Source organism: Astatotilapia calliptera, chromosome 4 (genome assembly GCF_964374335.1).
Source record: "Astatotilapia calliptera chromosome 4, fAstCal68.1, whole genome shotgun sequence".
Taxonomy (NCBI): Eukaryota; Metazoa; Chordata; class Actinopteri; order Cichliformes; family Cichlidae; genus Astatotilapia; species Astatotilapia calliptera.
Window position 1 is genome coordinate 19,305,066 of NC_137425.1, and position 14,653 is coordinate 19,319,718.

The 14,653-nt window shown below is 40.7% G+C and overlaps 1 protein-coding gene across 7 annotated transcripts in view; it reads left to right on the forward strand.

Moving 5' to 3' along the window:
- The first annotated feature begins 8,339 nt into the window (after positions 1–8,339).
- Positions 8,340–14,653, forward strand: part of cacna1aa (calcium channel, voltage-dependent, P/Q type, alpha 1A subunit, a) — a 70,495-nt gene continuing 64,181 nt past the window's right edge. For 2 of the 7 annotated variants that reach the window (XM_080300362.1, XM_080300358.1), the window contains exons 1-2: positions 8,351–8,631; positions 8,911–9,050. In XM_080300362.1, coding sequence (XP_080156488.1) covers positions 8,539–8,631; positions 8,911–9,050 — 233 coding nt within the window. In that variant the 5' untranslated portion in view covers positions 8,351–8,538. Of the gene's footprint in view, positions 8,632–8,910; positions 9,051–14,653 lie in introns of all 7 variants that reach the window. The other 5 variants (XM_026165278.2, XM_080300360.1, XM_080300359.1 and 2 more) reach the window with 3 other exon arrangements.

Sequence of the window (14,653 nt, forward strand, 5' to 3'; positions counted from 1 at the left end):
TGCCAGGAGCTTGTTGGTGGCTACCAAAGGCTTTTGGTCAAAGTGCAAGTAGCTACAAGACAGTTAACCAAATATCATTGGAGGCGTATGTTTATATTTGAGCCTGTGTGCATAAGTTTGACCTTGTGTGGATTAGAGATAATACATTAGAACTCGTGCAAGCAATTCTTGTTTTTTTTCTTAAAGTTGTTAAAGATCTATGCTGTGCGTCATTCCACACTCAAAAAAGAACAGCTCATAAACTCATCAGAAGATCTAGCTTACCATGCCCTTACTTCAAGTAAGCTAAATGGGGTGACAGATCACAGAGAGTAAATGATGCATGTAAGCTACATTATTTCTCATATGGTACCAGTGAGTGCTATTTTAATATATTGTCAATGAGCAATTGGAGCAAAATCAAAATCATTGTGTTGTTTAGCAGCTAGCTGTGTGACAGAGATTTGGTTCTTTAAGTGAAATCCCCCAGTGCTAAACACCATCATGTTTTTGATTTAGATTTTTTTTTACCTCTTCGGTCATATTGTATCACTAGCGCTCGGCTTTAAATGTATTAAAAGACACAGACAATTCATAAAAACTACAGCTCACTTGTTAGCTAATGTATCTTATGAGCCTACAGTTGATGCTAGCTGTTTAAAACACATGCAATGAGCTGAAAATACTATCAGAACGCTTACACCCACTAATGACAATGACAGCCAATAATACATTATTTTTTAAGTAGACAATATTTCTTTCACTGGTGTAGACTGGACTCTCTCTCTCTCTCTCTCTCTCTCTCTCTCTCTTTGTGTCACCCACTATGTGCAGAGATGCACCTAGGCCAACTCTGCTGTTCCATCAGTGCCTCACAATTAGTGATACCACTACATTAATAGAGTGCTAAACCTCCCCAGCCCCCCATTAGTTAAGGTACTTCCTTAACTGCTCAATGGGGTCAAGATCTTGTGGCTGTGCTGGTCACTCTGTTATTGCAGCATATCAGCTGATTGCCTCTACTCTAAATACTTTTCGCATAGATTGGTACTGTGCTTCAGTTAATTGTATACGATTCATATTTTGCTGAACAAATCTTCTACTTTACCATTTGAAAAACAAAACCACACTATCTAATTTCAGTTTCATGAAATCCTGTTTTTTTGTTTGTTTGCCCCCCTCCCCCAATCAAAACAAGAATGAACAGCTGACCAACTATGAATCTGGACAGCCATCCTTTATCATAATATTTATCTATGAATGTGAATGAATGATCCTAAGCCTGTTGGTCACAAATCTGTTTGCCTATCCATGTTAACTGTATGCAGATAAAATTGATTCTCTTTTTCTTTCTCTTTTGCTTTTCATCCCCGTCTCCTTTCCCTTCAGATTTTTCTTATTTCCTTTTCTCTCAGCTCTGCGTTCGGGCTCTGCTGAATAATTCAGTCGCAAGTTCGGACGTGTGCGCGTGTGTGTCTCTCTGAGAATGTGTCTATGTCTGCGAGTGTGTGTGTGTATGTGTGGAGGGGCACAGTGACGTGGGGAAGAGCTATTTTTGGGATTTGGATACGTGAATAGAGAGAAAATAGAGAGAGAGAGAGTCTGTGATGGATTGATTTTTTCATGCTCATGTTTTTTGGTCACGTGTAGCAGCTGATACTACACAAACCCTGCTGGAAACCTGCACTCTACCTGCAGGGCGTGCTGGCATACGCTCAAGCTTGCACATTCGCGAGCACGCTTTGGTTGTGAAAAGCAAGTCAGTTCTCACCGTTAAATCAGCAAGTGCCATTCGATACACAAACAAACTTCTCATTAACATAATGTAAAAGAAAAAAAAGGGAAAAAAGAAAAGAAAGTCAAATGCTGCACTTTACATAGAGCGCAGACACACATACACACACAGCACCGTCAGCATCTTGTACGAAGTGACAACTCGGCTGTGTGTGGGTGATGAGGGAGAGGAGGCAGTGGCAGGGGTGAGATGCGGGCACAACATATGCTGTATGGAATAAACACGGAGGGAGAGTGGGCGGCTGTGAGGCCTTTACACACTGAATGATGCTAAGTGAGAGTAAGAGAGGCCAAGCAGGGCTAAACAGGCCTTTGGGTGCTCCCATTCGTTTGGCAAAGCAATCAAAGCTGTGTCAAATGTAAAATGTAAAACCTTTATTTTTGGTGCTGGTTGGACCAGCAGCATGAATTTGCTTTAATTCTGGAGGCATATTGTCTCATGTAAAGAGGCTTTGCAGTTAAGGAGGGAGTGTCACGGAGGAGCAGGGAGGACTCGGCACAGACTGAAATCTCAGAAAAACAGGTTTATTTACACACTCCAGGTGCACTATATACAGGTGAAGGAGAGGGGGGCCAGGGTTCCCAGGGGTGCGGAGAGGGGTCGGGAAAAGCGTCCAGAGTCACCAAACCAAGCACGAGAAATCTGCATACAGAGAACAAGAGTTAGCACGGAACTTTCACGGACAGAGCTCAAAACTGGCTAAGGCTAAAGTAGCACTGACGAGCGTTATTCAATAGTCCAGCGGCGAGGTGCTCTCAGTCACTGCCTTAAGTAGCGGGAGCAAACAAGGTGAGGAGCCACAGGTGATTGCCTACAGGTGGTGGAGGCCGGGAGCTCACAATGAGCTCCGCCCAGGCAGCGAGCAGAGAGAGAGGAGAGAGAAAAAAGACAAAACATAACATGTAGCCACACAGGGCCAGCCGAGCAGGCACGGGGACCATGACAGGGAGATACTGAAGGGATTATTTAAAATTACAAACTAATTTAAAGACCATTTAGTTTTTATTATTGCTGGATAATTCTTTAAAAAAAAAGCAAAACCCCCCCAAAAAACTTTAATCCATTCCTGTTTTTTTTGTTGTTTTTTTTACCCAAATCTTCCTAAAAGCAAAACTGAAAGCCCAGATTTGAATTGCTAAAAGAAACATTAACTGCAGTTCATAAGAATCTATTGAAATCGCATAATGGTGGACTAAAATGGAGCACTTCAGCCGTGTCTCTTATCTTTAGGGCAGCTGATTATCAAAATAATTAGATCGGTTTTAACCACACTGCTTAATCCTATTCATTTGACCAAATCAGTGCTTCTGAGAGAAAAGTGATAAGCAAGTGAAGAAATGAGGAAATGATTTGAGCTGTTTTGCCACTGCTGCATAATGGAACAGGACCCAGAGAGAGTGAGAGAGAAGGGGACGGAGGGGAAAGAAGTGAGGGATATAAATAAACTGACAGAGAGAAAAGGGAAGGCTGCTAAGTTACGGTTCAACATCTTCCTGTTTGTCTTCTTGAAAACAACACAAACTCTTTTTGGCACATTTTTGAAAGCCAAATATGTGTTTGCAACACTGGTATTCATAAGTTACTTTGGATGTTTGTCAGCAAGAAAACAAACAACAAATGGTGAATGTAGGATACCTAAAACATGGGCCTCTTTCACATAATGAGAGAAAGAGGCACAGTGCTCATCGTACCCCTCATTTATTCTTTTTTTGTATTTAAGAGTAAAAGTCAAATAAGCCACTATAAACAGTGAAAATATTATGTTTACAAACATTATAAACATTGCATGCTTTATCAGACATAAAATGAATGCCAGAATTCAAAACAAAAAACAGGCCCATGCTATCACACTTCCTTATCTTAATGGGGAGGCTGGCACCTTCCTAAAGGGTAGCAGCTGGTCTGGACTCCACTGGCAGACAAAAATAGCGTAGTGAAGTGATGTCTAGTGTTGGTGTATGTGTGTCCATGCATCATCATGTGTGCTTGAATGTCAGTATGGAAAAGATTAGATCAGTGGAGGGAGGGGCAGAAGTGTTTAGGTATTGTGATAGCAACACTGTGTGTGCTTTCAAATAATTACAATGATCTAATCTGCACATGTGCTCATTTGGCGCCAATTATTTTTCACAGTATTGTATGCCACTGTGCATCTGTGTACGTACAGTACAGTATGTGTGTGTGTGTGTGTGTGTGTGTGTGTTAGTAAGTGTGATTTCTGCCACTAACCTAGTTCCAAAAGGGCATACAGAAACGAAATACTGCAATACTCTCACACCCCTTTGTTATTCTTTTGCTGTATTCCTGTCCTGCACTCTTAGTCTCTGCCCCCAACCCCCCCACCCCCAACCATGTTGTTGTTTCCCTCCCCCTAATATTCCCTGCCTCCTTCTCTCCCTTTTATTCCCCACCACTCACTCCTTTCAATCATGTCTGTGCCCACAGGACAATTTCTTTCTTTCTCTCTCCTTTTTTTTACTCTCCCTCTCTTTCATTTTAACTCTCCATATATTTTCCTCCTCCCTAACATGCTGGCTCTCGATGTCTGTGTCCTCATGCTGACGCAGCATCTCTCTTTCCTTGTCTCTCCCTCTCATTCGATACTGAATGGAGATGGCATGATACAGATAGGGATGACTGATGGGCGTGCTCGGTAAGACAAAGGTGGACTGACGAGGGATAGGAAGACGGTGGGAGAAACTAAGCGAAAAGAAGGGAAAGCAAAAGGGAAGAGGACAAGAAAACAATTTGGGAGATGACTGGAAGCGGGGATAGTCGTATGTGAGCACAGACTTGTGTGAGAGAGGAGGCTTAACAGAGTAAGCTGGAAGGAAATATAGGCAAGGGTTTTACTGAGGAAGAGAGGAGGCAGGAGAAAGCAAACATAAGGCCTCTGTGGAATACTGTGAGTCTCGAGCCACGCCTCATTTCTTTATGGGAAATGGGTGCAGTGATTTATTGAAATCATGTACGAACATATATGGTCATACAGTAGACGACACAAAAATAGAGTTTGTACAATTCTAACAAGCGTGAAAGTCAATATTTGGTATAACCACCTTTATATTGTATTGGTAGTGTGTTTGAGATATTTTCCCGGTGTAATTCCATTCATTTTGACAAGATCTGCAGCACTACTTGTTGGCATGTAGCTCCAAACCATGACAGAGCCTCCACCATGTAGTCGTAGTAGCTGTAGACACTGTTTTACCTCTTTATGGAAGTCCTCTCTAAATGTTAATGATTACTTGCAGCAAAACAATTGTCTCAATATGGCAATTTTTTTCACAGATTCTGTTAAAAACAATGTTATTGAAGATATATAGATGTGTGTGTGTGTGTGTGTGTGTGTGTGTGTGTGTGTGTGTGTGTGTGTGTGTGTGTGTGTGTGTGTGTGTGTGTGTGTAATTTGGCCTCACTTGTGGTCTCACTTACCTTTACTTGGCGAGACATCTTTGTCTGCAACCTACTGCTGTCCCTATTCCAGTGTACATACACATACACATGCTGAATGTCAGTAAATCACAGCCCAGTTTATCTATTGCTTTTATTGCAATCAATAAAATATGAAATTTCTCTCTCTCTCTCTCTCTCTCTCTCTCTCTCTCTCTCTCTCTCTCTATATATATATATATATATATATATATATTAATGTAAAGTGTTAAATTAACACTGTCCAAATACGTTAACAGATGGACAGGACTGATAACGTTTTCCTCCAACATTAGCGTTATTATTTTATATTTTGCCCTGGCCACTAGCCGCTGCCGTAATGATAACAGAAGACTAATGTGGCTAATAGATATAAAGGTTCAGGTTCTCTCTCTTTCCCCTTTTCACTCAGCTACATTCATGCACTGTCATGGATTAACACATTTACATGTGTATACAAACATTTATATGCATAGCTGGGAGCAAGGAGGCTAATTGAACAGCGCCTTGGGTTTTCTGGTAATGTGTGAAAAGTGGTCAAGCACATGCACACGATCTCAGCACACATAGACACTCACATACATTAAACACATGATGAATGTTCTATAAATAGCTTCTTCGCCCTTTCTGTCTTTTCATTGTTTAGTTTTCCCCTCCCACCCCTGCCATGGGAATGGCTGCTCCCAAAGGAAGCATGAAAGTAGGAAAAAAAGGTGACGAAGAAAGGGAAGGAATAGATTTCGACCATGTGTTTTGTGTATATTTATACACAGTGTGATTTTTCTACTTTAGTTACTTCTTTTGGTCCTCTGATCACTTTTTTTCTTAGTCTGTTTACTTGATTCCTTTAAATGTAATAATTTATCCCATGATTTTAATGAGATAGAGGCACTAACTAGGGAAGACTCGGCCTGTGTGTGCATTTGTGTGTCTGGATGTGTGGGCGTGTTTGTGTGTTAGAGAAAAAAGAACGATTTAGATATATGTAATAAGGTACTCCCTCTCTCTCTCTCCCTATCTCTGGCTCAATTTCTGTACTAGCTGCCGGATGCTACATACTGAGAGCCAAATGGTGATGCCACAATAAGCCTCAGTCAGTGCCCAGGAATGTTATCATCAGTGATGGGAATAACGGCGTTACAAGTAACGGCGTTACTAACTAATCTAACTGATTACTATTTCTATAGTTACAACGCCGATACCGTTACTAACAAGAAAATGCAGTGCGGTCGCGTTACTATTTTTCAACAAACAGACGGCTGAAGCTGTGTTCAGCTTACTGCATCTTATATCAGTTGCATGGAAATAGCTGTAAGTAATCTGGGCGCTACAGCTTTAAGCAGCTGCGCGTGCTCCCGCGGGCGGCAATCACTTTCTGACCGACGATCACTTTTTGGTACAACAGCTGGAGCTAAGGGGGCAAAACAATCGCATGAGTGCTTCTGTTTGACTCAGGAACACTAAAGTAGTCGTGGTAAGCCAATCACATGACCACTTTAAGATGACAAAGCAACAAGGTGATATATACCAGTGTTTAAATTGTGTTGATAGGCCACGTAAAACCAGAGTCATGATAAACAATATATGCTGAGTTTTTTCCTCAATAGTTTCGTCACGTTTACTGTCTAAGGACAGCGCTAGCAAGCACTCTCTGCTTATGACCCCCAAAAAACAAACAAAAAAACGCCCTTTCGTGTTGGTGGAAAAATGTACCTTGTCGACCAATCAAAAAAAGGTATGGCAACGTGACTTTTGGTTGTTTAGGAAGAGGGGGAAGTTTTAGGAGTGACTAGGAGTGACAGGCGGCAAGAAAGAGAGAGAGAGAGAAAGAAAAAGAGAGAGAGCCAGCTTTGAGATGTGAGCGATTTGTGACATTTAGCATGTTTGGAGTGTGTAGTTAATGTGTTGTCTTGTGTAGTTAGTGTGTAGTGTTGTGGATAGTTTGGTGTTGTGTGTCAGAACAATGAGGCGACTGCTGTCTCCAGGTAAAAAACAAACAAACAGGAGTGATACACCTGCTGCTGTCAGGCCTGCAGGGATCAGGCTGTGATGTTCTCCTTTATAGTGGACAGAAATTATTTTTTTGGAGTGGCACAAATAATTTGTGTGGCATCTTATTGAATGCAGAACAGCTGATTGTTGTGTAAATAGTTTGAAATGGTAATAAAAACCATTTAAAGGTAAAAGGTAAATGGCTGCAAATAACTTGTTGTTTGTGAAACTTGTGCTTATGATTTTCAAATTGACAATTTAATTTGCATTTAAAGTTATGAAATATGATTCAATAAACAATAAACAAGTAATGTAATAGTTACTTTCCAAGTAATTAAATACTTTTAGTATCTTTTCACTCAGTTACTTTTTTGAAGAAGTAATTAGGAACTATAATTAATTACTTTTTCAAAGTAACTTGCCCAGCACTGGTTATCACACACTTACACAAAAAGACACAGGCTATATTAAAGTGTATCTTTGTTTTGCTTGTCCGTGTGGGTGGTGTGTTATCAGAAAATATACTTAGCAGAACATATTTAACTGACTCATAATGATGGCTTGTGGGTGTGTGTGTGTATTTGTGTGGGTAAATAGTGGCAGAGAGAAGCCAGACTGTGGTCCATTTGAGATAGAGTTGCTATATTTTCTTTTCACACTTGCTTACACTCAGTGAATTCAAACTGCATATATATTTGACCTTCCTTTTGACCTTTCATGTTAGGGTAGGGATGTTTTCTATATTATCCCTTAATTTGCCCTGACATTTTTAGCAGGCCAGGTAAATTAGCTCAGTACGTTATAAGTGAATCTGTCCAACAAGGCAGTGCTGCAATTTTTTACTTTTCTGTTGGTGCTGCTCTGTTCTTGCCACAATGGCAAGATGATAATAGCAACTCCTGACCTAGTATGTGTAAATTTGCACATTATTTGTAACACTTTTAAATAACTATCCAACTATCCAACTGTGCTCTGTTGGATTAAGGCAGTGGTTCCCAAACTTTTTTTTGCTAGGCCCCCCTTTGTTTTACAAGAAAAATACCACGCCCCCCTGCAAGGGGGGCAGACCCCACACTTTGGGAACCTCTGGATTAAGGTGTGGTGACTATGGAGTACGTATGAACTGATTGTCTTGTTCAAGCAAGCAGTTTGAGTTGATCTGAGCTTTTATCTTGTTTAAATGATGCTCACTTGGGCATTTCAGTAAGGGCTTCAGCTGCATCACTCCCGTGTGACAGGGTGATGAGATATTTGTGTTAACAAGCAATTAATGTGGTGGTTTGTGGTTCAATTAAAAAAGATTTGTTCCTTCACTGAACTTCCTCACTCCATTTGAGTGGATGATTCTAGCCACCATCATTGCCAACTGCATTGTCTTGGCTCTGGAACAACATTTGCCTGATGGGGACAAGACGCCGCTCTCAGAACGCCTGGTAAGCTGAATAACCAAGACAAAATTGCATGTGTTATACATGTACATGCAATTAAATTCAGGTGATAGTTGTATATTTGTGAGATAATTTTTTATTTTATTTTTTAAAATTTATTTGGCACATGAGACTATTTGCAAAAATACTTCTGAAACTCATTCGCCAACTGCCAGCTAACTTACTTTGTCTTTCTGTGCCTTTCAAACCATCATAACCTTTCCTGCTTTTCCTCTCTCCTGTCTTTCCACTCCTCCTTTGCTTGTTTTCTCTTGTGCTCCCCAGGATGATACAGAGCCGTATTTCATAGGAATCTTCTGTTTTGAGTCGGGAATAAAGATCCTGGCGCTTGGTTTTGCCTTCCACAAGAACTCTTACCTGAGAAACGGATGGAACGTGATGGACTTTGTCGTAGTGCTCACAGGGTGAGTATTAAGCAAATGTATATGAGCCAAGCACAGACACATACATACATAATACAGTATGTAACCTTTAGTCAGATCTAAATGTGTGCCTGACTAAACTCAAACATAACAAAGGATTTTCCAACAGCATGTCAAAATCTGTCATGTGTTTTAGTATGTTTGTATGCATGTATGTGTGCAAGTGTCCTTTTCCTGCTCCTTTGACCTAATGAAAGGCCCCATTCTGGGCAAGGCAGCAGTCAGATCACAGAGCAGAACTGCAGGCAGCCAGCAGCCTGGGTAGTGAACAAATGTCACCACAATATAGACAGCGACAGAAGGGGTGGGGAGCACAGGGGGAAGCAGCACTAGAGAGAAGGCAAGAAAAAATGCAGGTGCCGCTACCTCAATAGAAAGAGAGACACAGTAGGAATGAATGGAAAGAGACAATGTAAGAAAGGGGAATGAGTAAATGAGATATTTGATTTGAACATTCAACGAGAAGGTGAAGACGAGGGCAAAGGGAAGCGATGGAATGCAACCTGAAACCTGTCACAGAAACGGTGTCAACAAGGCCGAGTTCAGACATGATGGGATTAAAATGATGGATTTACTATTGCCTTCACTTATTAGATTATATCTCACATGAAAAGACCAGAGACATCAGATAATAGGTTTGATTGACAGAAATGAAAGACAGAGAAGAGAAGCGGATGATGGCGTCTACACACATTCAAATGGGTTTACATTTTACATTCTTGCTCATTTGTCTGTGCTAGATTCTGTTTTCCCGACGCATCCATCTGTTAATCCATCATTTAAACTGACTGTCAAATGTCATTCCTGCTATCCTTCGTGTTTCTTTAAAGACACAGTAAGCCTCTTTTATGTATCTACCACTGCTACACACCTGTGTGACGCTGCAGGCTGATGTGACACAGATGAATGCGATGCATGAGTGATGCATTAACAAACGACAGTGTTTGCATGTCTCACTGTTGATGTTCAACTGAAGCGCAAATTACCTGCAAAACATAAAAACTGCAAGAAAGCTAAAAAAAAAAAAAAAGTAAACTGGTTGATAATTTATTTTTGAAATCTATTTAAAAGTTGTTTCTTAACAACTTTGCAAATTCTAGCAGCAATACAATCATGTCGCTGTTTGGGAGTGGTGGCACAGATTATCATGTTGAGGGGATTATGTCCACTTGTGTGTGCATGGGGTGAATGGTGGGGACTTCATGGGGTAGACGAAGCAACCGGTGAATCCAGTGATTGCTCCTTTCTGCCCAAATGTCTCTGTCTTGCACAAGGACACCACACATGCACTGAGCAGACACCCAGTGCAGCAGTATGTCCTTATGCTTTAATAAGAGCAATCACGAAGACAAGTTCCTCTCAGCATGGTGCGATAGAGCGACTGAAACAGAGAAGAGAGGTGAGAAGACAAGTGTCAGCATGACAGCAGGAAGTAGTGAAATGCCGAGAGGATAAGGAGGTACAACAGAAGGAAACAAGAATGTCCTTAAAGCTGATCTTTGATTTCTTTTGCCAATTTTTTCTATTTTACCACTCGATCTGTTGGTAGATTATTCTCAAGTGAATTGTCATTGGGGGAAGACAAGATTAGAAAGGAGTGTATCAGGGGATAGCTCAGGTTGAGCAGTTTGAAGAGAAAGTTAGAGAGGTAAATCTGGACATGTGCAGTGGAGGGATCGTGGATATACCAGACAAAGGATGTTGACAATAAAGATGCCAGGCAGGAGGAAAAGAGGAATATCAGAGGAAGACTTATGCAGACGGTTGGTGTAAGAGAAAAGGATGCAAGGGTTAGGATGAGATGGAAGCAGATGATCTACTATGCTGACCCTCTAAAGGGAGCGGCCAAAAGAAGAAGTGTTATCTGATGACCTCAGGGCAATCACTGTTAAATGGCACACATTGGAAAAAAAAAGCTAGATTTGTTTGAATGGATTATGTATGCACTATTTTATCAGCATATATTAGCCTTGTTGACTACCCTTTCTAAACATAATGGCCTTCATTAATGACATCTATTTTATCCAAGTGGGTTTGTGGCCCTATTTGGAATTTAGTGTCATAAACATGTAGGATTTTATTCAACAATAGCTTGACAAAGAGTTGCAAGACTTCAAGATGGTTATTTATTTGCAATGATTTTTTGTTGACTTCTCAGAAAAGGGGTCAATAAATAACAGCAACAACAAAACAAACAAATTAAAAAAACATCAGCATTAACGAGTGGAGTTTCACAGCGAGTCCATCACTAACAGATGACTGACAAGTGCATCATAAGCAGTCTTGTTCTAGACCTGACAAATCACCCATGAAAATCCAATGGCAATGATGCTGTGCTGAGTGTCTGATACATTATGAGCTACTGTTTTGCAGGTTCAGGTGTGAAGTTAGGGCAACACAGGGGTCAGCACTGTCACCTTACAACAATAATGATTTGATACAAAGGTGGTGGTTTTGTCGAAGCCTTTCTGAGTGCAGTTTGCACTTTTTTCTTGTGTCTGTGCAGGTTTTCTTTGCATACTCTGGGCTGTAGCTGTGGATTTAATTAAAAATGGTGAAAACCTTGTCATTGATTGACAGCTCTGCTTCTCCCCAGTGTCATCTGGGTGTCACCAGCTCCACCCCATCTGCTGCTAAGTAAATTGATGGATGGGTGGATGGATGGATGGAGGCGTGAAATGATCAGATTCAGGGATTATTTCTCGAAGAAACAACCACATTGGTGTATAGCCTAAACAGCAGCCATCACGCTGTAACCCTCCCTGTCAACCAGCTGTGGTATATAGCAATATTTACCAAGCAGCACATAGTGTACACACATAGTACATTCCCATGATGCATTGAGGACGCTGCCTGCAGTCAATACATTTTGCACACATGTGGCGCACTCGTTCTTTGTTGTGCTTTCTATGAATGGCCAGTGTGTTTTTAGCAGTCCAGCTCTTTGAAGATGAAAGGCTACTTGGCCTTTCTATCAACCTTTGGTGGAAACCTTTGATAACACAGTGACCACATGGGCGCGCGCACACACACACGGCCAGACATTTCCACTTCAAACATTCTTTTCCATGTCCTGCTCGCCCTCCCTGCACTTGCTGGCGCTCTCTTCAAACACATACAAAGACAAACACACAAATAGCACTTAACATGTCTGAATACATCACCGAGATTAGCTATTTACTCTACGGTCTTGTTCCAAGTCGTCTCATTTGTGGGTGTTGACCTGTGTGTTGTAGTTAATTGTCAGAGTGGCTTGACAGTGAAAATAAGCTGGTTGGATTTGTTTGTTTCTTTGTTTGTTTTTCTACACCCACTATTGATTATTAGCCTAGTTACATTTAATTTACAGCTGTTCTTGCATTGCATCCTCTTCTTTCTTTTGCTTTCCTGTACCCGTGTTAGGACTTTTTGATTAGATTCAACAGCTAAAAAGAAGCATAAAAAATGAATGAAGCTAGAACTACTATTTCAGTCATTTGTAATAGATGTTATGGTTCTTTCGTAAATGTCAAGAATTCATAGCCTCCTCCCTGCAACTCTTCCATAGACTCCAATATTATAAATGCTCCCAAAATTCGTCTGAAAATCAGAAGTACAGGCTGTCTTTACACTGTCACCACATCCATATAATAAACTCCACAGGCATGAAAACTGAGAATTTTTTAGACTGGACATTGCTGGCACTTACGGTGAAAGAATTTTGTCAATACGACTTGTAGTTTTTTCTTGGGAAGCATTTGTTTCGGGGTCACTTTCTGTTTATTTAAAGCAGCAGACGAGAGGCACGTGTCTGTGTGTGTGTGGTGCCACTGGGTGCAGTCTCTATAGCAACCAGGCTCACACCTGTCTGCTTAACGAGCTCTGTCTGCCACTCTGCCAAGATTCATCTTAAACACTTCTCTTTCAACTGCTGCTGTGGTCCACAGTGTTTGCTCTACAGCCATCATTTGACCCTTAAAACGTAGCCATCGTTGTTCTCTTTCCAACAGTGTGTCTTTCAAAGCTCAGAGATGTAAACATTTTGAACTGTGTGAATCCAAGTAGATGGATAACATTCTAACCAACCCATATAAATACACTGTATTTTTAGTCAGGAGTTTGTCTCAACAGCAGGAAAGACCCCACTTGTTAAATCTTTCCTGTCATCGCATTTTGACAACAGGAACATAAAGAACACACTGTTGTGTAGAACAATTCCTTGGGATCATTGCAGTTCAAAACTGATTTTGACAGGACTTAGGGTCTTCGATTTAGAAGCAGTTTTTCAGATTTGACAGGGTTTTGCACACTGTAATAAGCATATCAGTAGTCAACTGGATTGAGCAATCTGGTTGTCCCATTAAATTCAAGCTTATTGTTCATTGGTGGATTTGTCTTCTACACACAGGTGGTTCAGATCTGGGCATTTGAAGTCAGATGATGACTTTTAGAATCATCTTTTCTGACTGGACGATCAAAACTTACAGGATTTACCTATCTTTAGTGGACTTTCCCACATTTTAATCATTCAGTGATTTAAATAATATGAGGTTTCATTATTCATTCAGATGTTTTATGACTCTGAATTTTCTTTTGTCATAACTCAGGTTTTCCTAATTTACATTTTAATCATGTTAAGCAATTTTTCAACTTTTTATGTGTGAACGTCAGCTTTCAACAGTTCTGCACTTTTGTTTTCAGGTGAAAAATTCTGTATTTTTCAGCTCATTCAACATTTTTAACTTAACATTCAGCAATTATTTCATTTCAGCTCAAAACATTCAGCTATCAACATCCACACTGCAGTTTCTTCAGAAAATGCATTTTCTAGTTTTCATTGTGAGCTTCCTGAGCAGAATTGTGTAATACTCCACACAGAAGGGACCGAGCTGGCCAGAAACCTCCATGCTCTAAGGTGACTGTGCTACCCACTGCAAAACTGCACCATCCCTAAGGAGTATGCCTTCCTGTTTAAAATGTGTTTTGAAGTTATTGCAATTTCCTGCAGCTTTAACATTCAGATAATTAAATACTGTCTAGGGCGGTCTAGAGGTACTACCTCCCCATTTAAAAAAAAAAAGTGTCTAGAATTGTGCTTACCAGACTAATGCAAAGCTGTATGTGATGCTTTATTCCCACAGTTTACAATTTATTAAAGGGAATTTCATTATAAAAGAAGAAATGAATGCAATGAAAATGTATGTGCAGTCTAAGCAGAACTGTCAAAATCTGCTCAAATGTCCCTCTCCACTGTCACTGCCACCAGCTCTTTGAGGAACGAGGGGCATACCAATGTGCTTCCAAGCCAGTTGAGAAAAATGTTCTTTCCCGTGTGTCTTGGGTCTACCCTGGGGTCTTTTCCCTGTTGAACATGCCCATAATAACTCACCTAAGAGGCATCTAAGAGGCATTCTATTCAAATGCTAAACCCACCACAACTGGCTCCTTTCTTGTGTAGGACAGTGCTGTACTTTAAGCCCCTTTTGAGTGACTGCGCTACTCACCCTATCTCTGAGGATCAAGCATTTTGTGTGTATCTGCAATCCTTTTCTCCACATTGCCATAGGTGAGAATAGAAACCCAGATCAGCCAGTAAATTATCAGCT